The following is a 25,026-nucleotide window of genomic DNA, read 5'->3' as shown; positions in this document are numbered from 1 at the left end:
GCTCTTACAGTTAATCGAGGAACACTTTCCAGGCGTCTACTATACAAACTTCTGCATCGTGAACGTGAACACGAACGAGGTACGATCGCAGCTGCCAGTGTCTCGCAGCGGTGCCTTGAGAATGAAGAGAGTTTTGGCAAATTCGCGAAAGCAAAGCACACTGCTAAATAAACAAAAAAAGGAGTGGAACGACGAAAATAATCCCTGGAGAAGGGGAACAAGAGGGACAAAGGGCAAACACAAATCTCCATACACAACTTAGTGACTGGTGCGCGACCGAAAAAATCCGCCTGGTCTGGGTATCGAACCCGGTACCTCTCCATTTCCAGTGAAGCGCTCTAGCAACTTAGCTGGAGCAGTTCAGTTATTTGATGCGATATTCTTTGCTCTATCTACGTGCCTCGTACATGGGCGCAGTCATCAATACTCGTGTTCATCCGACCAATGAACAAACTTATTCATCTGACTGTGACACTACACTCCTGGGAATTCGTTCGTCGGCTTTTGGATAGCTAAATCAGGTTACGTCACGACAGAAGCCACACGGCAGCGACGTGAAAGGAGGAGACAAAGAAAGTGCTACACAACAGCGAAATAAACCTTTAAGTGGCTTCCTTCGTGCGACGAGAAATCATGGCGCATTATCACTCATCAGGAGCGGGCTTATAATTTAAGTAATTAGAGCGTCATTAACAAGCACAGATTGTACTAATGTTTGTCACCCGCTGCTAAAGTCGGCATCATTTATTATCCGCCCACGTAACCCGTTAACGCGTTTCAAGAAAACGGTCCCTTGTTCGCGATTACTACTTGTTTTTTCTCGTGGCGGTGTCTTAGTGTTTTGAGAAAGAATAACTGTTCTTTAAATTGCATTTTCCCAGCATGGGTTCTATTGTGCTTCTGTTGCCGTAATTCGCTAATGTCGATCCTTACTTAGTGACGCTCGCTTTTTTTGAGCGCTCCCGCGTGCGCTTGTTCGCCCGGTTGCTAGCGCGTGTCTTTACTCAACCTGATGTGTGTACTCGTGATTGTGTACGAAATTAATTAATTATCCCCTCTGTTGTCTCCCTTGCTTGCTTACACAATTGGTGCGCGTGCGAATATTACGCCGGGACGTCTTTCTGTTTTTGGTTTGCTTTTTTTTCCTCGGTGCGTTCTCCTCGCAGCTGACTACTTTCCTTTTTTTTTATCCTTTTTTTTTTTTTTTTTTTTTTTTTTTGCGCGCTGTTTGCGTCTAGGCGGTTGCGACGTCCCCTCTCAAAGCGTTGTTTTCTGAGTGAAGCGCGCTTTTGTTTCCGGTTCAGATTGTTCCGTACAGTCACCTGATATGTATCTTCTCGTCCCTTAAATGCATTTTACGTTCTCACACCAATTACGGAATTGGTTCTTTTTAAAGGCTGACAGACAAGAGCGAGAATATTTTACCAGCCAATTCAACTGTTTACACGGGAAAAAAAGTGCTATGAAAACAAAGTATTCAATGTGTAAAGACGTTCACACCTTGAGGACACATTGAACATTGATTCTACCGCTCACTATCTATGATAGTGCGCGCGAGTGCACCCAATTACGTATCACCATTCGCAGCATTTTCACAAACAATTTGAATGTTACTTTTTTCGCTTCCTTACGAATCCTTCGCGCACGGATGTTGTAACGCTGATGTTCCATTTCGTTACTATACTACTGAACCCAGCAGCACCCTCCAGTTTTGGCTCCGTGCGCACCACATCAAACGTTTGCAGCAAATACAAGCACATACATTTAATAACCCTACCTCGAGTTGTGCTACTGGTCGTTTTTATTACTTGAGATATACGCAGTTGTAGGTTAGCTGCATTTCCAACGACCGAAACGGCCTGGGGAGCACACGAACTCGCGTTTACGCATTTAAGCATTGAATTCCGACGGCTGCCGTGTCGCGGTTGGAAGCAGCTGTCGTGTTTCTCGAGGCGCTCTATATAGTCAACAGTTCACATTTATTCAAAAAAAAGAAAAAAGTAAACAAAAATTACGCCTCGCGGTTGAGATTTTCAACGCACCAGGGCGCGCAGCACCCCCTGAACAAAAATGCGGTTTCCTGAAGGAGTTGACTCTGCGTCTCTCCCCGTCGTTGCTGTTGTTGCCCGCCACTTCTCTGCAGCTCGCGCTAACCGAAGCGAACGGAAGACGACATCGATCCCCGGCGACGACGAACGACGCCTCGGCCGGGTCTTTTGCTCGAATCCTAGCTACTTTCAGCCCGGCGATCCCGGCTGCTCTAGCTGCGTGCCTGCGTGCCGCCGAGTAAACCTGCACCCCTCCGCAAAGATCCGACCTCTCGGGTGCGATATTTCACGCGTCCTGTCGCTCGCCGGCACCGATCCCGACACCGAGTGTCTTGAGAAAGGCACCGACCAAGCTCACAGCGCTCCACCGCAGAAATGGCTCCCCCTTTTATGCACTTTTTTATCATGTTTTTTCTTGTTTTTCTTTCATAGACGTTCACGTTCCGAAGTGTGCGTGCGCCGCTAATCTCGGGTTCCCCCTTTGAATCCCCGGAAAAACGTCGGAGGACTAACATTTAGTTTTTTCTCAATATATAATTTTTTTTTTTTTTTAAGTGTCTTTTGCGTTCCGAAGTGTGTGTGCGCCGCTAATCTCGGGTTCCCCCTTTGGATCCCCGGAAAAACGTCGGAGGACTAATATTTAGTTTTTTCTCAATATATAAATATATATATATATATTTTTTTTAAAGTGCCTTTTGCATTACCCGAGCCGTATGTGGCGGCAAGCTCATTTTCTCAGATGAGCGCCCCTTGAGACGTTGTTTATTCTTGTGTTATTTGGCGACGGTGCCCGTGTTGTCGCTGTCGACTGTATTGTTGCGCGCAGTTTGTCAGCGGCGTTGTTTTCTGGATTGAATAGAAGAAAGTGAGTTCAATTTCGCGAGTAGTTTTCGTAACGCCTTCGAAACAAAAAGAGAGAACGAGAGAGTATTCGTGAAGTTCGACATGTAGCGTTGCTGTGCTTATCTTCGTAAACCGCCGCTGAATCGAATTCCGAACTTGTAGTTTATGCCCGTTCTGTCGGGCGCGCCGTCTTTTCAAGCGCCTGGCTAACGTATTGATGCTCTTCCACAGCGGAGAAATGGCGCAACCCAATGACGCGCAACTAAAAGCGGCAGTGTCAGAATTACGATGAGGTGGATCATGACTTCGGGTCATGACCGACATGTTACATTCAGTGATTCAACATATTTGAACTTCTATGGGCTACCAACAAATTTTCAGCTCTGCGGAACCCCCACCGTTTATTTTCTCTTCGTGCATAATTTCTCCAGAACGCGATTTCTTTATACGCAGCGTTTCTTTTCATGCTTTTTTTTTCGCACTGTGTTTACAAATGGTTTAATCTTAGCAGTGGAGTAAACCTGCTCAATTTTCTTGGACCGGTTTCTTGGTGAGACCGGGCTGAATCAAGTTCCATCTATTTTTCTTACAAACTCAGACGTTGTATCAATACAACGTTTGAGTTTATTATACTTATTCCAAAATTCAAAGCGCCTCATCGCAGCGTATAACGCCGCGTTATGCGTAGTGGGAATGAGTGGGAAGCAAAATCCATACGCGCTCCACTCTTGGCCCACAGGTTCCCATAAGGTAACGAGTTCGGCGACATACTTATGAAAGTAGTCTATTGAGTACCGAACTAGGGCCATCACAGGTGACCTTCCCGTACCTACACAAAGTTGTGGAACTATAGAAACTGGCGATTTTATGTCCACAAATCCTGCATAGGTGATTGCGGTGGCTGCATAGGCCACCGCACTCGCCGAACACGGGGACGCCGCCGCTCCATCTCCTCGTGTTCGACAAGTGCGGTAGAGACGCAAGCTGCCCTTGTCTCCACTGCACTTGTCGAACGCGTTCGAGTGCAAGAGCCATGTGTCGGAAGCCGGCGTTCCGCGTTCTAACGCGTTCTACGACTGTAGTACGCAGCTGGCTTTAGGTCTGCCCACTAATCCTTCCAACCAGAGTTCGGCGTACTGACGTCCCCGCAAGCTTTTGTCTTCATCTATACCTCAGCGTCTCGGGGCATATGTATTATTATGAGTTTCGCGGTGAGCAATTTTCGTACCGGCCGTCTAGGGCTTTCCGACGCGTCGTACGACTGGTCGTTGGTTTTGTCCTCAAGTGTCTGACCCTTTACATCGCCCATGGGTCAAACTCGCACCACTTACCTTCCTCGTATTTATGTTGTTTTTTTTCGAAGATGTCGTTATTTGCTTTGCATGAAGACGAAACAACCTTCTTTCCGATTTTACAGCGAAGCTGTTTATGGTTAGGGCTTCGTGGATTTTTCGTGTGCAGTGACTAAAAGCTCTACGCTGGCACCGCCGCACTTGCCGCACGCGCAGGCCTTCCCTGTATAAAATATTCGAAGTAAATAACCAAAACAAAGCGTTCACGAACGCGCGTGCAAGATGCCATTTGTTTTAGGTTTGTCCTAGAACCGCTATATGAGATGCGCTTAGAGTATCGGTACTCTGTTCCCCGACAATGTTATGGGCGCCGCCATTTTGGTGCTTGTGCAGAGCAGACGCAACTGCCGATCGTCATGATTCGAAAGTGCGACTTCCACAGAATTAGATTCGGCGTTAATAAGCTCATGTAATATTGCTTTGCTCTGTCGCGAACGGTTTAAACATTTGTGGAGGACGGAAAAACGTTTCCTATGATTTCAGATAAAGCTTCAGATAACTGGCAACCATGATTTTAAGCCACAATATTGGCAAGTGCCGTTACTCTGAAGCGTTGCTTATTTAGTGGCACTAGCTTTTGCTTTAGAACAGTAACCGCTCATTCACACTGGAAGCGGTTGCGAACGCGGTTGTATAAAGACCCAGTACAATTGCACGCGCACTCGATGACATCAAGTGCGCGTGCAATTGTACTGGAACTTTATACAACCGCGTTCGCAACCGCTCTGCGAACACGGATCCGCTTCCAGTGTGAATGAACGGTAACTGCTGCAAACGCCAGCGCCGCACGTGCACGTTTTCCTAATATAAATGGTTCGAAGTAAATAACTAAAACAAAGCGTTGAGGAACGCGCGTGCAAGATGCCATTTTTTTTTTTTTTTTTGCTTTAGAACAGTTACTGCTGCAGACGCCGGCACGTGCGGCGCGTGGAACACCATTCCCTGCATTCTCCTTGATGCTTGGGTGATTTAGCAATAGGTCTATTCAGTAGATTAGTTATCAACAGGCACCATTTTCAAGATCAGTAGACTCCCAGGTAGATAATAAATGTTTTTAAAGATTTGCCGCTGTGCGACCCGCGTCGGCCTTGTCTACGCTCGCACCGTCCTCTCTTTGTCGTCGTTCCAAGCCGCTTGCGTGCCCAGTTTCCTTTCCTTCCGCTCTTCCGGGGTAGCGGTCCCGTCGCGCGTGTCTAGTTTCCTCCGGCTCCTCGGGGCGGGTCTGTGTCGTGTGAAAAACAGCTTCGCTGGTCAATCCACCTTCACAGAGTGGAATGGCTCATGATTTTTAAAGCAGTTACAAAGCTGTCACCGTGGCTACAACTTGCTTTGCGAATTTTGGTGATGGCAATTGAAGAGAGGTGTTTTAACTATAATTAAAACGGGCAATCCTTTGTGAAGTATTTATGTCCATGGTACTGTGACTTGAATACATGCTAGTAACTTGTTTCAAATGCGATCTGTTACGGGACCTGGTCGACGTTCTTTGTTGGTAATTATATTTTCTCTGAAGCCTTCGGTCTTGAAGCGTCTGTTCCACTTTCATTTCGCTGGGCGTCAGTTTATTTTCATATAGAATGAACACCCTGTGCCACTTAGACTGCCTGTCGGGAGAGATTACAGGGCGAATTATCTCAGAATATAAATAGACATGTCTGTAAGGAACAGTGACGCGCCGTGATAGTTAACATGCAAAAAACAAATGCTGTTTCTAGTTAATTAAAATCTTTTTTTTCCGCAAATGTGCTTGGAATAAATAATAGTAAACCGCGCTAATGAACACAAGGACAAGAAGAAGGAGGACACAGACACAGAACTGACTCACTACATTCGTCCTTTTTTCCTTCTACGCGTATATACGCGAAAGAATGGAAAAGCATGAAAACGAACACGGACAGGACATTCCTTTGGTTGTTTCGTTGCGTCTACCCAAAAAGGTTCGCGATATGAACTGTGGAAAGCTTCGTTTTTGTTGTTCTTAAAGTACACGCTGCGCGACAGTGTTAGCACGAGCACGACTTCGGCGCTTTTTTGCATTTTACTTCGTAAGGGTACTGGCGACCACCAAAATTTACCCCTTAGGTTAGCACCTCCAACTGAGCCCTTTTCATCATTGTAGTAGTTTTTAAAGCAGACGTTCAATAAATAAAAAAACAAGAAAAAAAAACGGTGATGGCTTGTTTGCGCTTGCAGCTTACGTGGGGTACAGACGAAGCTGCCTTCTCTCAAACTCGAAGCGCCAAAAACCTCCTTTACTTCTGCATCCTCCTCTGCAGGTGTACTGGTTCGGACCTGTGGCTGGAGGTCTGTTGGCCGGTCTCATCTACGAGTACATCTTCGATACGAAGAAGGGATCGAGGGCGCTCAAGCAGAGTCTCGAAGACGCCGACAAAGGTGAGCACCCACCGGTGGCGTCAATCAACGCCCCCCTAGAAGGGCCTGCCCATGACGTCACCGATAGCGGCTCTCCGACCGACCTGCTCCAAGCGGCAAAGAAGCCGAAGCTAGCCGAGAGTACGACGCAAAGCGACAAACGCGTTGGTCTTGGCGACGCCGCGTGCCGGCGTTGCGCTTGTTGTGCGGCGCTGCGCGACGCGTTGGCGGCGACGCTGACGCAAGCAAGCGGCGGCGCTGCTTAAATCCACTAACGATGATTCTTTTTTTTTTTTTTTGGGGGGGGGGGGAGGGGGGAGAGGGTAGGTCCAGGTATAGGTGTTGTTTTCTAGGTGGCATTGAATCAATCCTGCTCATCGGGTGGAAGCTTCGATATCACTTTCCGAGAGGGCCTCGAAAGAAACGTTCGGAAACGTTCGGAAACGTTCGTTCAGATACGTATGGCAACGCCGACACAGCGCTTTGCACACGCGCCGGATTTCATCCGCCATTGCTGATCATTCTCTTGTCTCGGCGAGATGCCGAGCCACTGAAGCGGGCGTTGACGAGCCTCCAGGAAGGCCGATGCATTTGGAGGACACGGTAGAACCTAAAATGGCAGTAACCTGTCCTGCTTTGCTAATGATGAAGTGATGTAAAACGGATTAAGAGGAATCAAAGACTGGATGTCGGTTATGGCGGCGCCCGTGCACAGCTGCTGCAAAGCGTCTTTGCGGAGCGCAAGTTCGTCTGCTTCTGGCGCAGGAGTTGCGATGATGTCAGAGCACCAAACTCCTATTGGCTGATTGAAAAGAGAAAAAAAAAACATAGTGGATAGACCTCAGTGCATCTAGCACTGAAAGAGGTCTACCCACAATCCTTCCAATCAAAGGCAACCAGAACTCGGCGTCGCTCTCACGTTACCGTAACCCCCGGCAGGGGTTACGGTGACGTCCGCTTCCTGCGCGTGCGCAGAAAGCAGACGACTCGCTCTCCGCAAACACCTTTACAATAATCGGCTTCTGAGCGCTGTCATTTTTGTCTCCTGGGCTGTGGCACGCGCACTGGGCATGCGCAGCAAACCTCTGCTGTGAAATATCCAACGGCGCGCATGCGTCCACAGCCCGGTGACTCGGTATCCATTGCCCGGGTGATAAGCGCTGGAAAGCTGCATAGACCGACGCATGGCTCCGACGTCACGCTGCTGCGGTGGCGCTGCTGTCGGCACGGCGAAAGCGCTTCATCTCACGCGAATCCGGTGTCTGCGCACGCGCACTGCTTCCATCTAGTGTGAGCAAACGCGAGCTTATTTTCAAACAGAGTGTTGGCGTACGTTTTATGCATTCATGAAGCGAGTGTTGCTTTAGAAGCTGCTTCGGCTGCATGAACTTACGTGCAGCTTAGCCCTCTAAATGAGAAAAACTATAGATTGAAAAGAGTTTTGCAATACTCACAAAATGAGATAAAAGAACACTTCCCTTGCAGCAGCTTTATATTTTCTTTTTCTAAATTCTGGCGCTGTCAGTTTCTCCCGGGAAGACACAAATCACCATCCAGCAATTTCCTTTGTCCGAGACCGGTGGGAAAATATTTTTGTCTAGCCAAAGTTGCCTTTGCGCAGATGCGAATCATATACGCGGCAGAAAGAAGGATAAATAACTTTTTTGTTTTGTCTTGCTAGGGTTCTGTACTTCATGAAAAAAAATAAAATACTAGTGTCAAAGGCAGCGCCTATTCCCCTTATTTTAAAAGTGGAAGGGAAAAAAAACAGTTCCCCAAAAAGGGAGTGCTGTGGCAAGGCAGGGATGTCCGGACGTATGAAGAATGCCAGTTTCTTTAATCTTGCTGAACCTCCGAGAAGCTTCACAGAGTAACTTAATTTTTCGATGAGCTTGCACAACAGGCTGCAATTCAATCGAAACTCAAACTTGCACAAGACCGGCGAGTTTGTTGAAACTCAAGGCTTGCACAAAACCTGCAAGTTTACTCAAACTTAAACTTACACAAGACTGGCAAACAGAGTACTTGTAGACTGACGCTGATAAAAAAAAAAAAGCTTAAAAATCATTTTTTAGGAGCCTCAAAGCCGAAGCCGACGATCCGCTTAGTAGCATCTTCAGAGCGGGACAGGCAAGACTATAAAAACTCTAAATTGTACAAGTCACGCAAGTTGAAACTTCGGAGCATTTATGTGCTTTGCTTGCGTTCTGCTCAAAAACATGTGGGTGGAACAACTAATTTACCGATTCTATCGTTTTTCGAACTCAATACATGGCATCTTTTTGTTTTTCTTTTAATATACAATCGCGTGTGCAATAAGCTGGCCGTACCAACTATAGTACCACTATTAAAAAATTGTGGCGCGGGTGACATGACATTTTTTAATGCTTGCGTAATATTTTAGAAGGGACAAAAAACACCATCTTAGAGCACGCACGAAATGCACCGCAGTATACTTTGAGGCAGCTTTCAATGTTTGTTGAATGGTACGTTTAGCAAGTTATATTGCTTATTATAAAGCTTTATATCTAATAATGCGCATAATTATGGAAATCACAAAACATCTGCTGAGCATATTGCTGCACCATTACTGTAGCGTTTCACACATGTAATATAAATGACGAACAAGAGTTAAGATTGTTTTTTTTTTTTCATTAATGCCAGAAGAACCTGTTGATGAACACACCACTGAGTACAAATACGAAGTTTAAAAGAACCAGGCTGAACGTTGTTATTTTTCTAATTCAGTTCCGAACATTTTTAGATCGGAAATATTAAAAGTGCCGTACTGTTTCAATAATCGTATCATGACTGACAAGTTAGCCACACGTTTGAGATAACCCACATTACGCAATCTTAGATCGCTATTTTCCAAGGAGGAGTAAAATAATGCAGACCACAAATAGGAACTGTAACGATGGTCGAGCTTTTGTTGAGGTTTGGCAATGGGAGGGGAAGGGAGAGGGGGGGGGGGGGGAATATTTGTGTTTATTTTGGCCGCTTTGTCTCTCGAGCAGGGGTCTTTCCTCGTGAAGGTTCTCCCGACGGCGCGACCTTCGTATGTGTTTTTCTTTAAGTGGCGGGGGTCCTTACATTCGCGCGCGCCCTCTCCGCGGCCGATCGGGTCTCGGTGAAGGCGACGGGGTGGCGGGGGCCCAGTGCACGGGGGACCCTGTGGCTCTCGTCGGAGCTGTCAGCCAGGGGATCCGTTGCAGGCTTGACAGATGTCAATGGCGACAATTGGTCCGTCTGCGTCACGTGCATTCGTTGAGGTTTAAAACATTTGGCTAACTCAAGCCTGAGGGCAAGGAGGTCGTTGCCCTCAAAAGCCCGTGTCCTAGCTAGAGAGGGCGATTTTCGGCTAGGATCGTGACCCCGTAACGGGTCAACCAGGAATCCCCTACTTTGTACATAGAGATCACATGCGCACATGGTTTGTAACATACGTATTCGTGTAAATATGGGGTAAATGAACAGTTTACACCGTAATATCACGAATCCTCCGTCGCACTCCTCCGACTCGGCACACCGCGTGTCAACAGCCAAAGTGGGACCTCACGAGCTGTATACGGTCTGTGACTGCGCCTGGTGAAGTGCATCCTTTTCGGTACCTCGCAGAGCCGTCGTTCTTGTGCAGAAAAACTTGCCTTGATCATTCTGATAAACTCGGGTACCACAAAATTTGTCGTGCGTGTATTATGCGCGCGTAAATCCGGGGTCACACTGCTTATACATCAGACAAAAGAGAGTCATGGATACAGAATCGAACGCGAGTCACCGCGAGATCCGTGCTTCGAAGGCCGCATGGCAATGCGTTCAAGCATAAAACTTGGCACGGCGCCATTCGAACCACAGTGACAGGTGTTTGCGGGCTGTCTTTTGTATGATGGGCGAGCAGTGTCACCCCGTGTTTGTATGACGCATACGCAGTGTGCCCTCGGCCTCAGATTCACTAAGCTTGGTTGCGGGGAACTTAGGAGGCTTCGGATTCGCCGCACATACAACACACTCCTGTGAGTTCCCGGTTCGTCAGACTGATCAAGTTAAAATTTCTTTGGGAGTAGGGATGTGTCACAAGCATGTTTTAATGATAAGTTTTAAGTGGCTTTTAATCTTGTGGCTGCTTCGTGTAGGGTCTTGACTTCTTTGTACTCTTGGATTTTTAGGAGCCCCTTGTGGCAACTGAAGTTAATTGCGAGGGGAGGAGGTTTATCGCGCTTTTTACTCTATCATTATGTTTTTGTCCGACGCTCTGACATCATACCCCCACTGGGCTATTCCTTGGTACGTTGATTCACTCCGTGATATCGTGAGCCCACGTATAGGAAGCTCATCGGGAATCAGTGGCACACGCCCACAGTCGCGTGCAGACAAAGTACGCTGGAAGAAGCATGAATCGCCACCAATACTTTCCCGCAGATTAGCATGCTGTACTAAGTATGACTTGCTCCCGAAGGTCGCCGGTGGACTAAGTATGCTAGACTAAGTATAACTCGCCTTGCCGGCCACCCGCGGACTAAGTACCCTGCACTAAGCGTGAATCACCACCAACGGTCGCCTTCTTACAAAATGTTCTCTACTTTTATTACTCGCCGACGGCGGTCCTTTGCGGACTTAGTGTGCTGGACTAAATACGAGATGGGATCAAAAAGTTCAGAGTCTAATTTTGTGGCGTAAAAAGAGAAGGCAGCAGAGTGATGCGCGCGCAGCAGTCGAAGGCAGGGACCTCCCTGCGTCGTTATGCCAAAGGCCGTCGCTCTGTGAACATGTGGAACTGCGATACACGAATTTGTTTGACCACATGCACGAGCATAATGACGATCTTTCCATAGGCTGTCAACCAAAGCTAGGGCGACCATCAATTTTACGTCAAACTCGACACATCTAAAACAGAGAACTCTGAAATGATTTAGAAGGCTTATGTCAAAAAGCAGTGAAGTGTGCAAGGTGTTTTGAATGGCACTCGCGCCTCAAGAATGACAGAACGTGACTGAAGTCAAGAGGAATTCGGATAAAGTCCGCTCTTCGTCCTCCAGCGATGTTTGGCGTTCCTGAAGCGCAGGACAGTGATGCCGCTGCGGGAGTATCACCGTGCTGCCCTCTCTTTTTACGCTACAAAATCAGTCTCGAAACTTTTTGATCACACATCATATAAATCGCCAGCGACTGCAGCTTGCGGATTAATTATGCTAAACTAAGTATTACTCGGCGACGACGATCGCCTGATGACTAAGTACGTCGGACCAAGTAGGCTGGTCTAAGTACCACTTGCCGCGAACAGTTGCGTGCTACGACGGGCTACCGTTGGCGGCAAGTAATACTTAGTCCAGTTGCTTTCGCTCTCGTTCGTCTCCCGTACTTGTGGCACCGAGCAAATATGTCAAACAGCGGATGGAAAGGTCCAGGGTTCGATCCCCGCTGAGGCCTTTGGTAACTCTATCTGGTTTTGGTTGTTCATTCCTAATCATCATTACGTATGAATTATTAAATTAAAAAGGAGCGCGCAAAAAAGACGGGGACAAAGAGAGAAGCACACAGGACGAGCGCTGAATATCGACTGATTATTCTTTTTATATGCTGTCGATGCTTATGAATTGCCTGCTACGGGTTATACCGTATTTACTCCAGTAATAGCCGCACTGTTTATGAAAAAAACCTGAGGGTTTGCTTCTCCGCGGAGCATGCGGCTTGCCAATCACCGCGATTGGCAGCATGATTGCAGCGGTTTACAGGACAGAGATATCGTCTTCGCGCGAAGATGTTAGCTGTGAAGATTGCATTTGCATAAAGAATCGTGTTCTCGATCTAGTTATTCGCTATGTTATTTTTGCACAAAGCGATGATTGGTTGCATATGTGCTCTGCGGGAAAGCAGACGCAAGGGCCCTGTTCATAAATAGTACGGCTATTACTCGAGTAAATACGGTACATCCTTTATATTGCCTTGATCTGCGTGTAATGATCTTTCGTCTCACTAGAGCGACACTTTTCCATAAAATCTACCCCTATGTATATTCTGCTTTAAAATATCAGGGCTCAATGCATTTCATTTTCTTGGTATCCATTCAACTTCAAAAAAATAAAGGTAAAAGAATAAAAACACTCGGTTACTTTTTTTTTTCTTTTTCTATCCTTACCCCACCTACGCACGAAAGCGACAAACAGTTGCCCGCACTAAACCGCACATTCCCTTTTCCTTTCCGTCTGCCAGACTCCGGCCCAAAGTCGAATCTAATATGAAGGACGGTGTTTTGTTTCCGGGCGAAATTTCGATTCGCTGGAAGTCGAGACAAAACAGCGCATACGCGGATGCTTTTGGAGTGTACCACACAACCAACACACGTAACAACCTTAGCACGGAATGAAAAAGCGCATTCATTCTAGCCGAGGTTCGGGGCACGAATACGAAGCAAAGATGAAGATATGTATATATATATATATAGAAAGAGAGAGAGGGGGAGAGAGGGAGAGATGGGAGACGTGATGCGCGTGAACAAACCGGAGGGAATGGCGTAAGAGGAGTAGGAAGAGAGGGTTGAAGACGAAGAGACCTCCGAACAAGATTGACCCGGGCCACCCCTGAGTCCGGATTCTTGTTGTGTTCGGATGCTTCGCCTCTTCTCCCGCTCGCCTTGTTTACACTGGCGTGGTAGGGAAGCAAATGGGGATACAGATACGGCGAAATTGTACGGACTGGCTTTTATCTTTTGGTATCCCGCCCTTTTTTTTTTATTTTCTTGCCATTGCTTATTCTGCCTTCTTAGCGACGTTCAGCACTTCGTTTACTGCATGCAAATAGGCTAGAGATACGGGAAAAGAGGAATGGGGAAAGGTCATACAGAGGGGTGTGCCACTTGACGCCCGCACTCGGGCTCGTCATGCAAAACATATTATGAAGTGTGAGACGAGATCACCGCTTTACGAAATCGTAGAGCAATATACGCGTAAGAAGCAAAAAAGAAGCGGGACAATCTCGAAGTTAAAAACACAAAGCCGAACTCGTCAAAATGAGCGGCGAGAAAGAGTAGAAAGATACGCGCAGAGGGATGCTATCAGGGCCACACTCCAAGACTCGAACGACTATATTTTTTTTCTTGGAAGGGAAAGGAGGGGGGAACGAGTGCGCCTATCCGTCTTGGGGAATACAGCTGAGCCCCGGGGGTACCCCGGGACGACAAATTCGTGCCATCGGGGGACGAGGACGGTGACGACAAGCGTAAATTCGATAGTTTGCTCCCTGCGTATACCTTTGCTCGTTTTGCGTCCGAAACCCCCGGTTTACCGTGCTCTTTTTCGGGCTCCGGAGACGCGCCCGAGGATCCTCCCTTCTCTGCTCTACTTTTGTTTCTGTCCTAACTCTCCTCGAAGTATTCTTTTTTTTATTATTTGCTTGTTTGCGTGTTGGATCGCGCCTTCATCCGAAACGGCTCTTGCTGCTAGCGTTGTTGCGCCTCGGCTGGCAGAACGTAGCGCGGGCTGGGCTGCTGCTGCTCGCGGAAGCTACCAGCTTCCGCTGACGCGATGTGATGGACGACGTGGGCGAACCCCGCGACTGCAACTTTCGCGCGCTATTTCGCGCATTTTTTTTTTTTTTTGTCGCGTATAGTGGATGCGCGTACGCTTGGACGTGACCCGTACTGCGTTTCATCTTACGATGGACCATAGAGGGCACTACGAGCCATCTCGGCGAATCTCTAGCGCTGTAAGCTTATCACGTGACCCCCCACGCGCTGCGCGTCACTGCGCTCCTCTCAGAGGACACGTGACGTTCACGTGTCATTGGACTGGCTTCTATGATTCCTAGCATCGTCTGCGCTCCATCGTAAGGAGAAGCGGAGTACGGAGGCCGAGGCTCTTTCCCGCGCTGCTCTGAGCGGAGAGGATCACGGATAAACGCCGCCTTACGAGTTCTGACTTGATACGTCTAATAAATTTCCTCATACTATTTGCCACCTGTTATTTCGCTGCTGTTGGTGTTGTTGTTGCTGCTGCTGCCGTTCTGCGTCTTCGAGACTTTTTTTTTCTAGAACGCCAGACAACTCACACACTGAACACGCACGCGTCAGGCTTTGACGGCTCTGCATATTGCAGAGCCGTCGGCTCTGCATTACGTGGATAACCATCTATATGGTATTCCACGTAAATCAAGCCAAGTTTTAAAAAAAATTGTTTGTACATTTTAGGAATACGAAACTAAACGAATAAGTTTCTTCCTGGCTCGGAGCAAGTTAGGCTATATTTTTTTTGTATTTTTTTCCATTTAACTAATTTATTAAAATGAATTAATGAACTTTTGAAACATTCAATTTAAAGCAAAAGTTCCGATGATAAAGTTGTAGAGCGTCCTCAGAAACATCCAGTCCACTGGTTTTTATCAAGAAACCTCTAACACGGTTTGTTTTTCCGAGCTTCAAAACAAGTGCCCGAATTATGAAAGAAATTAAAAAAAAAAAAAACGCGAATTTGTCAACAGCGCCCAGACAACAGTGCTCTATTCAGCATGCAGGCCTAGTTTATTCAAGCCACGGCTGAGAGTGCTGCAATACAAGATGCACGTGCCCCAAAGTCACACCTTTTTTTTTCATAATTTGCATAGTTTTTTGTTGTTGTTGTTTTTTTTTTTTTGCCAATACAAAAAAGGTGTAAGGTTTCTTGGTAAAAAACACTGAATTGGATGTTTCTGAGGATGCTCTACTACTTTGTCATTGGAAATTTTGCTCTAAATTGAATACTTCAAACGTAAATAATTATTCTTAATTAATTAGTTAATTGATCAAAATACAAAAAATAGCCTGACTTGCTCCAAAGAATAAACAATCTTATTTCTATGTCTATATATATATATATATATATATATATATATATATATATATATATATATATATATATATATATATATATATATTGGTATCCTCGCTCACAGGTTGTCTAGAGAAAGGGAATGTAATTCTCACATCTGAAAGCTCCACTCTAAGCTCCGCCGGTGTCAAGAAACATTACAGCAGGATCAATGCGGGAGAACAAGACAGCGTTAAAGGGATACTGAAGCGAAACTTGAAATACACCTATTATGGTCAGAAATAGGTTCAATATGATCAATGATATTCATAAATCATAATCGCGCGTTTGTATTTTGAACGGATGGCTATATTTTTCACCCTGATGGGCCCGATTGGGCGCGCGCTCAAAAATCGGCCATCGGAGAGCGCGATGCGTCTTGGGATATTGGGCGCATTCGTGACGTCACTTGTGCCGGTCGGGAAAGGCTACGGCGTGAATGTTGTGGTTACGAGCGTTGCCACTTGGTGGCGCGTCGACGATTTACGACCTGTGACAACGTGGCCGTTTGAGATGTGCAAGGGCTGCACGCACGCTGCACCACGGGACCACGGCAAGTCGGCAACCACGGCAGCACTGACAAAACCAGCTCTGAGGCCGGATTCTCAAAGCGAATTCACGACGAAAAAAGTGCGTACGACAAATTTGAGAGAAAACCCGTGCTCTCGAAACGAAATTGTCGTAACCTTTGCGCAGGTTACGACAGAATCCTACGACAGCTCCGAAGCTGTCTTACGCACTTTTTACGATCAAATCAACAAGGCCGACAGCGTCGCTCAGTTACTTGGTATCGGCCACCAACGGACATTTATTTTTCTTCGTGCTCTTCTCGTGCGTCCCGACTTCAACCAGCAAGAAAAAAGGAAGGAGTACTTAAAACAGATAACGATCAAGAACGCAGGATCCACAAACACACGAGAAGAGCTACAACAGCCACGATTCTGCCGACCGAGCGAGCTCGGCAGAATATAGTAGGCCTAACAGCAACATCGACTCGGCGCACCGTTGCTCCGGCGGTCCTTGGCCAAGACCGTCTGTCCATGACCGGCTGGCCTGCTGAATGGAATATGCCCGCGCGACCCTTGTGGACCCTTACCGGATGAGTAGTTTGATCCCTGAACTAAATTTCAGGGGTCAATATTTTCCCCTTGTCATCTCGATCTCCTTGTTTTCCGAGACAGCGGTGACGAACGCTGTCGTCGAAAAGGGACTCTCATTGATTCTATCTCCTTGTTTTGTGTGATATAGAGCTCAAATAAACGCCATACGGATTACCTTGGCGACTCGGTATGTACACTCTGTTATTAGTATGCCATTTTTATTCTGACTCGACGCTACGTCAGTGTCGAGCTATAGCAGTTCGTGGGAGCTACGCGATGTCGGTCTAACCTTTCTTTGCCGAGTGTCATGTCAGTATCGAGTTGCAATCGTAAAAGATCGGTCCAGAAGCGCTTACCGAAACGCGGTCTAACAGAGCGAATCCAGCACTTCGATCAAACGCGCGTGTCCGCTCCGAGTGTGAACAGGTATTTGGCATTTGCGTGGCTCTTGCTGACACCCTCGTAGTTCAAACATATCCTTTTTAACGTCGGCTTGCAGCTCGCGACTCGCAGCAACTAATACCGGCCGTGCCAGAAGCATGCTCGGGCCGTGTCGTGCAAAGAGCCGCAACGAGAACGAGCTCACTGTGGCCAACTACGCTTTGGCTTTCTCCGCCAAGGCTTTGCGAACGCGTTCAGGCCTAGGCGAATTCTGCCGGCACGCCGTATTGCCGCAGAACGGCGCTGCTATTTTGGCACAAGTGATGTCACGAGAACTTCCCCCCATCCACCAGATGAGAATTTGAAATCGTTTAATTATGTTTAAAATTAGTTCTCCTGTGTTTTACAGCGCAATATTTATATTTCCGAGGTGGTGCCTGTCCCTAGCCCATATTTACGCAACAAGATCGGCGCTAAAATTTCGTTTCACTACCCCTTTAAAGTCAACACTTTGACGAAGCACGTGATACTCTCGATGCCATCCTACTTGCTGTCGGCTCTGTCGAAGACTGCTCGACGTTTTTGATTTCCTCAGCATTAGTCTTGAGCGTGCTCCCCCGAGATCGCACAGCAGAACAGCGAGCGCACGTCCCTCGGGGCCGATGCGACGTTTTCCTGCATGACTGGTATGAAGTCCTTCTTTGTCTTGCACGAAATATTCGGCGAGTGCCGTAGGCGAGAGATAGAGAGCTACCACGAACAAGCCGTTGTCGACCTTGGCGTCACAAAATTCACCAACTTCGTCTGACGCGCCACAGAGATCGATGGGTACAGCACAGACCCTTACCTATGTGGATGGCCACCTCGATAACGAGTACACACGTTTTCGTTTTCATACGTGCCTCTCTGTGATTTATGAGTCGTGATATCACTTGCCTGCACCACGGGTAGCTGGCATCTCCCTTTCCTTCTCCCCGCCTACTCATCCTCCTACTTCTTCCCCTCCTCCTCCTCCTCCCCTCCTCCTCCTCCCTCGTCACATTATGCGAAACGTCCCGACTGCGACGTTTCGCACACGTCCCGACGGCGACATTTTGCGCGGTTACGCCGACGGCGACGTCGACGCCGCTCAAGCCGGAAACGGGCGCCTAAGAGCTGGGCTCTAAAAATAAAGATAAACTCACTAATTTCGTGTTTGCGTTGACTGTTGCGTTGAGCCATAGCCTCCTCTGTACTGACAAAGCCTGGCAGATCGCCACGAGACGCGGCCGCCGAAAGTGAAAAGGTAGAGCGGCAGACAAGAGTCAGGTAACGGGCGCCCCGCTGCGGCGAGACGCCGAAACACACTTGTCCCGAGCGATGGAATGTCCGCTCGTGCTTCTCGCGTTCCTCGGGCTACCGCTTCTTTTCTCGTCGGGTCTGAAAACCATGTTTCGGGTCCTCGCCGCTGCAAAAGCTGTCAGCTGAATACCAGACCGACCAGACTCCCCGAGAAATGCTCCGTGCTACCAAATCCTCGCGCTCCAAATCTACGACCGGCACTCTATGGTTCCGTCATCGAACTGCCAGAACTATGGTTGAGCGGACTTGTTCGTTGCCTGAAACTTAAAGGGAAGCTGAAACACTTCTTGAAAAAAACGAGTTAGAGGTGAATTTTGGCGTATTTTTATCTCGTGAATCTGAATATCACATTCGTTTTCCCCGAAGATGTAACTAAACGGGAGAAAACGCGAAAAACCCTCCGACCAGTCGTGACGTCGTACTAGGATCTTTAGGCCGCCAAGCGCGTGTCGCTCGTGTGGGCAGCGCGTGCAGTTGCAAGCTTGCCAGGTATATTTTTTCGCGCTGACACCAGTCGTGACGTCTCTTTCTGACCTTTTTTTAGAAATAGCAAAAGTGCGCGTGCATATATTTGACAGGCGCTGAAGATGCGCGAGAACTGAGATTCCGCAAACTCATAGTGTGACGTCACGCCCCGGGAAGGAGGGGCTTCGGCTGTACGTTAAAAATTAATTTCTGCAGCCTCCGTGCACCAAGTTGAAAACTAATCTCGATATTTGTGATCCTGGTAGCCGAATGACAGCCATTGAAGTGTTCTTTTCTCAAATACTGATCCGCTTCAGTTTTCGTTTAACATAATGATGATGCATATACATCAATACTATATGCCCATGCCTCAAAACCATTAAAATCCAACACGATGAATAGCTACTGTCACGTGAAATTCTCACTAATAATAAAATAAAAATCAACTATAATCATGGGATTCTCAGCTCTACGGCCTCTCATTGTGGGTCGCCAATGTACCGCGCATTCGTTTAAACTTCTTAGAAGCGAAGCGAGTATCTCCCGACATCTCAAAATAAAAAGAGGGAAATTAAGGTTTTGCTTGAGCGGTATTCGTTGGGCGAAAGGCTCTGGCGTAATTTGATAATAAAATCACGCTTTCTTTCGTTGTGTCGTCTTAAGAGGGAAAATATGGCTTTCTTTCTACGTTTGCATCGTGCTCCTATTTTCTTTCCTTTTTTTCCTTCGTTGTTGTTCTTTGATTAGTTTGAAGCACTTTTGTTAAGCGCTCGAGTGTGCCTCGGTGCATCTCTAAAAAAGTTATTTGCGTGATTACCTCTCGTAAACGCCACTTAGCCTGCCATTAATTTTAATATCAGCTCATGGCGTTTCCGGGGGTTGGCCATCCAAGGGTGTCGTTATCCTAAAAAATTTCTAACGTATCTTTTTTTTTTCTTTTTCACTTGTAAAGGCGGCACCGTACAGCTTTGTTCACACAGACAAAAACAGAGGCGTAGAAAACAACACGGAGATGAAGAGTTTCGCGATGATATAATTTAAGAACGACCCGAAGAAAAACAACAAAAACTAAAATAAAAAAAGAAGAAAGAAACGAAGAACGTCAGGATACAACCTTCATTGATCTTCATATTCCGCTTTTGAGAAAGGGTTGTTTCGCCGGAACGTCATTTTGTAAAATGGAAGCTACCCAGTGCAAAAACTGAAGAATAAAGACACAAAACAAAAAACTACTGAGGCGAGACCGCAGTGTGACACTAGCTGCTATTAATCTAAGAAGTGATAATAATACAAAAAAAATAGTAAAGTCAGTGGACCGCAAAATGAACCCAGGGTTGGTACCGACGTGCTTCCGAAAAAAGAAGAGTAAAAAATACTCCTTTCATTCATCTCCATTTGACTGCCACCTGATACAGCTTATCCTCATCCTTTTCCTTCTTTCTTCCACTTTTTCTTTTACCCGGCTCTCAATTTCAAGCTTTTTTTTGTTAATATTTTTATTGCTCGTTTATAAAGCTTTCAAAGTAAGCTTTAAAAAGAAAATAACCCAGAGGGTGTTTAAATTCGCTAAAGCCTGGGCATTCGAGTTTGTGTCTGTCAAAGTCCTAAGGTCTACTCGGGGAGCGAAGTAGGCGTGGGTATGAGATATTACTGTCCCAATTATGGTATACAACAAGACGGTCAAGGACGAAGTCTTGCAGGTTTTATTTTACTTATTTCTTAGCATCGAGTTGGTCGACGTAACTCTATTCGCGGCTGTTCATTAAGTCGTTCGTTCATTCGTTTATTGTATCTGATCATGAAAAGCTAATGTCTGGACTGCGATTTAATACTAAATATTTAGATATCGGTCGAACAAAACGCAAGTACTTTAACTAATACTGGTCCTGTTTTACAGGCAACTCAGAGGTATTGAATTCTCTATTGTTAAAGTCCCTATTGTTACTCAAATTTTCTCTTAACGAATTCTTCCAAACAATCGGCAAATCAGCTCACGACTTCTACTCCACGCGTGACCGTCGGCATGTGCTGAAGGGCCTCTGAATTCCCCATGAATTGAGGTAACAGCGGTAAATGTGGCGCACCAACACGCTTCTTCGAATATTTCTAAATTTACTGATTTACTGATTTTTGATGACACTCAGCAAGACTACAATCGAAATCGTATGTTTATCTCTACTTACCGCATGTGTATTATAAAAAAAAGAACTAAGAATGTGATTGTACGAAACGATTGCTACCCCACTAAAGTGGCCCCTTGACAGTGATTAACACGGCACCAATCGTTGATTTGTTTTTCGCGATACGTAGTTTTTGCAGGAAACGCTTGGCCGATATTTTTGATGAAATACCATATATAAAAGGTGCTTTATAGTTACTCGCTGCATACGCCAACTGCCACAAAGCAAGAAAAAAAAACTGACCAGGTCGAGTTTTTATATAATTTCCGGACAGTGCAAGCTTTCGAGCGAACACAGTCAACGTTCATCGCAGCTATCGTTTCTGGATTGGCTCCGACAAACGAACGAAGATATCTTTCAGAGCATACACAAAAGTAGCCCAAAAATGTCGCCGTCTCCTCTCTTTCAACCTCCTCGCAATCGACCAACAGGCTAATTGCAAACAAGTCTGCGTTTACTTCAACGTTACTAGAATACTCAGTTGGGAAACTGCCTGCTTTGAAAGAGTGGCTCTGATCCGTACTCGAGAGCCAAACTAAACGCAATCGGAACGCCGCCGTTCCTCCCGCGGCAGCCGCTCCGGGAACTGCACGGCTGCACGCATTGGTTCAGGTCGAGTCGCGGAAGGGCTGGTGGCACCATCTCGTAGGGCAATCTCACATTAGCTAAATAAAGCATTTTTCATGTTTTGACTCGTTGCTAAGGGGTGGCGCTGTTATCGTAATTTGTTTGGTCTCGGTGGACGCCAGCGGTCCAGGTTTCAAGGGTGTTTCCCAACTGAGTGTTTTAGTAGCGTTCCTTTACTCACATACTGCTAGGGTGTGGTCACTGCGTGCGCGATAGCAGCACTACCGCAGTGGTGTGACGTGAGAGAGTTGGTCTAAAGTAACTGGCAGCTTAAGAAGCGCAGGACCCCCTTTCATGCTTCGTAATTGGTCCTTCTCGTCGGCTGACGCCGCAACCTAATTGGCTGCGAAACGATAACAAGACGCTCATGTCTGGTCACGCCTAGTGTTTGTCAAGCTGTCGCGGATTGTGCGGCGAGCAAATGTTCCAAAATGCGTCTTTGGCGCACCAGAACTCAAAGAGGAGGGCCCCAATAAAAAGGCAACGTAGAGAACGCGCGATGACGAAGCAGCTAAGCGCGCGCCGTCATTACTTGAGGAGGTCGGAGGGGGGGGGGGGGGGGGGGGGGGGGGGAATAAACAGACGCACGGGGTGGGCAAGAAGCAGACGAACTTGCAAGCCGTATAGCCCAAAAAACCAAGTCTTGATAAGCGGGTATAGCTTAGACGTAAACTATTAGTGTTCTGATCGACATGGTCGCGAAAGGCAGAGGGTGTTCCTTTCTCACTGCGTCCCTCTAAAACCGCCAGAAAGGTTCACCGAAGTCATCCAAACGGGCGACCAACTTTGTACGCTGTCTGCTTTCGTCTGACTTCTTCCGCGGCGAGGGCCTAGAACGGAAAGACGGCAGCTCCCTGTGCTCGGTCCCCGCTCCCGATAGACGTGGGTCAGCGGTCAAGGGAAAAGGGAGCCGATCGGTTCCCGGAGTCCCCCAGGCTCCCGTTTGTCGGTACGGAGACCGGGAGCCCATCAAAGGAGCGCAAGAATGGCCGGGAACGCCGCGCGAATAATTGATGCCGCTCTTAGTGAGGCCACCTTGAACAAGGGCGCACTTTGGTACGTGGAGCATCTACCGAAGCTCCATTAACTGAACACGGCGGGCAAAGTGTGCAACCTTTGCTCAAGTTGTGCGCTGTCCTACGCTGGTCGAGTTACAAGTGACAGGACGAGGGCGGACGAAGGAAAGGCTGAATGAACTGGTGACAGCTGGGAGTACCTGCCTCCTAGAAGAAGCTCGTTCCTTCACTTAGCAAAGTGTTGTATTCCCGCAAGATACACCAAACAAAACTAAAATTGTTTCACACGACGTAGTTGTTTCTGAAACGAGGCAACATGTGCGTTAAACGCGCGCAGTTGTTCTGTATTCGAGTTGAGGTTACTTAACATATTTCTCGTTTTAATTCTTTGTACCATATTTACTCGAGTAATAGACTCACTGTTTACGAAGAAATTCCGTAAGTCCACTTTTTCGAGAAGCAAGCGGATAGCCAATCACCGCGATTTGACAAAAAGGTGCCAGCTATTTACGGGACGGAAAAAGCGTTTCCACTTGAAAATGTCACCTGTGCAGATCGCATTTTTGCGGATAATTATGTTCTCAACCTCTATATTCAGAACTTCTTTTTTTTTTTATGCGGAACACGGTTATTGGTTGCATGCATGCTTTGCGGGAGAGTAGACGCAGGGGTCTTGTTCATACACTCTTAAAAAAAAGGGTCTAATCTTACTCTTTTGTTTCTATAGTACACCCCAAAACTTCACTTCGGTGCACGGCGCACTATAGTCGAACGGACGGCCCCAAATTTTACGAGGGGCTTGACAACGGTGCGATACAACTTATTAAACAGCTAAAGTACTTATCGAATACTACAAAAAAAAACTGTGAGGTTTTGCACGAAGGCCAGAAAAAAAACAATTACTTTTTTTTTTTTTTTTTTTTTTTGCATACAGCCGCATTTACGAGGTTAGATTGAAAAGTTTCCGGAATCGCCATTAGGGGGCTTTTTTTTCCAAAATATTTTTATGTCAATCATGTCGTATTACACCTGAGACTGCGGTGGAAGAAATCGGAAGAACTTTCAGTAGAAGCAACAGACACAGAGAACGTTTTTGAGACGTTCTCTGTGTCTGTTCCTTCTACTGAAAGTTCTTCCGATTTCTTCCACCGCAGTCTCAGGTGTAATACGACATGATTAGCTACCACCAGCTCGCCTGCACTCTCACCGTCTTTTCATTTTTATGTCACTGTGTTCGCCATCCTTTCGTATGAAATGACCACAAATGTCAGATTTATATCTCAAAAAGACTGGCTTTGAGAAGCATTCTAGTCGAGCAACCGTCAACATTTTCTATGATGGATAAAAGCAAAACTCGAGCGGTCATCATTTTTTATCCTTGGAGGGGGGGGGGGGGGGGGATTTTAAATCCAGGTTGAATGATGTTCTTGGGGCCTCATCACCTTTGATTTCCACCGCGAATTTATGGGTTTCCGAATTCAAGCGTGGTCGTACGGACACAAGTGATGAACCACGTTCAGGACGTCTAAAAACAGCGACCACACCAGAAATTGGGGATGAAATCCATGACTCGGTTTTGGAAGACCGCCGGATAAAAGTGCGTGAAATTGAGCAAGCAGTGGGCATCTCTTCTGAACGAGTTGTTCATATTTTAAACGATGCATTGGGATTAAAGAAACTTTTTGCAAGATGGGTGCCGCACTTGCTCAATCCGGAGCAAAAACGCGTTCGAGCCCGAACGTCAGCCGACAGTTTGCAAGTGTTTCAAGCAAACTTTACGGATTTCAAGCGACGATTTGAAACTATGGACGAGACCTGGGTCCACCATTACAAGCCAGAAACGAAAATTCAATTGAAACGATGGTTTAGGCCGGGTGAATCGGCTCCAAAGAAGGCAAAGACCATTCAGTCGGCTGGCAAGGTGGTGGCATCAGTTTTTGGGGACGCCAAAGGAATTTTGCTCGTTCATTATCTTAAAAAGCAAAAACCTGTTTCTGGCCAATACTACATAAAACTTCTGGACAAGCTGAAACAAGTAATTCAAGAAAAACGACCGGGGTTGGCCAAGAGGCCGGTGTTGTTTCGCCACGACAATGCCCCCGCCCATTCAAGTGCAATCGGTCAACAAAAACTGACGGATTGAAGTTCAAACACTTTCCGCATCCACCGTACTCGCCTGATTTGGCCCCCTCGGACTTCCACCAGTTCCCGAAGCTCAAGACTGTCCTGGCTGGGAAGAGATTTCTGTCAAATGAAGAGGTGATGGGGGCTGTGAACAGTTAATTTGGGGATGTGTGGGTCGCTGGGGTCCATGGACTCCTAGCCACCAGGCGGGCATAAGCTCCCTATCCTGCCCACTCAACAATCGCTCTAAGACAATTAAAATTTTTCCTTCACCCTCCTCGAAGATGGAATCTGTGAACAGTTATTTTTGGGGATCTCGAAGAACGTCAGCGAATCGAA

The 25,026-nt window shown here is 46.8% G+C and overlaps 1 protein-coding gene across 2 annotated transcripts in view; it reads left to right on the top strand.

The window, feature by feature from the left end:
* The window catches only part of LOC8032127 (neurogenic protein big brain), a 260,949-nt gene that overhangs the window by 214,023 nt on the left and 21,900 nt on the right, over positions 1 to 25,026 (top strand). For both annotated transcript variants that reach the window (XM_040217793.3, XM_040503615.2), the window contains exon 4: positions 6,520 to 6,637. In XM_040217793.3, coding sequence (XP_040073727.1) covers positions 6,520 to 6,637 — 118 coding nt within the window. The remainder of the gene's footprint in view (positions 1 to 6,519; positions 6,638 to 25,026) is intronic.

The sequence above is a fragment of the Ixodes scapularis genome, unplaced genomic scaffold (genome assembly GCF_016920785.2).
Source record: "Ixodes scapularis isolate PalLabHiFi unplaced genomic scaffold, ASM1692078v2 PGA_scaffold2__306_contigs__length_199485367, whole genome shotgun sequence".
NCBI classification, from domain to species: domain Eukaryota; kingdom Metazoa; phylum Arthropoda; class Arachnida; order Ixodida; family Ixodidae; genus Ixodes; species Ixodes scapularis.
This window is presented reverse-complemented; position numbering and strand designations above follow the sequence as displayed.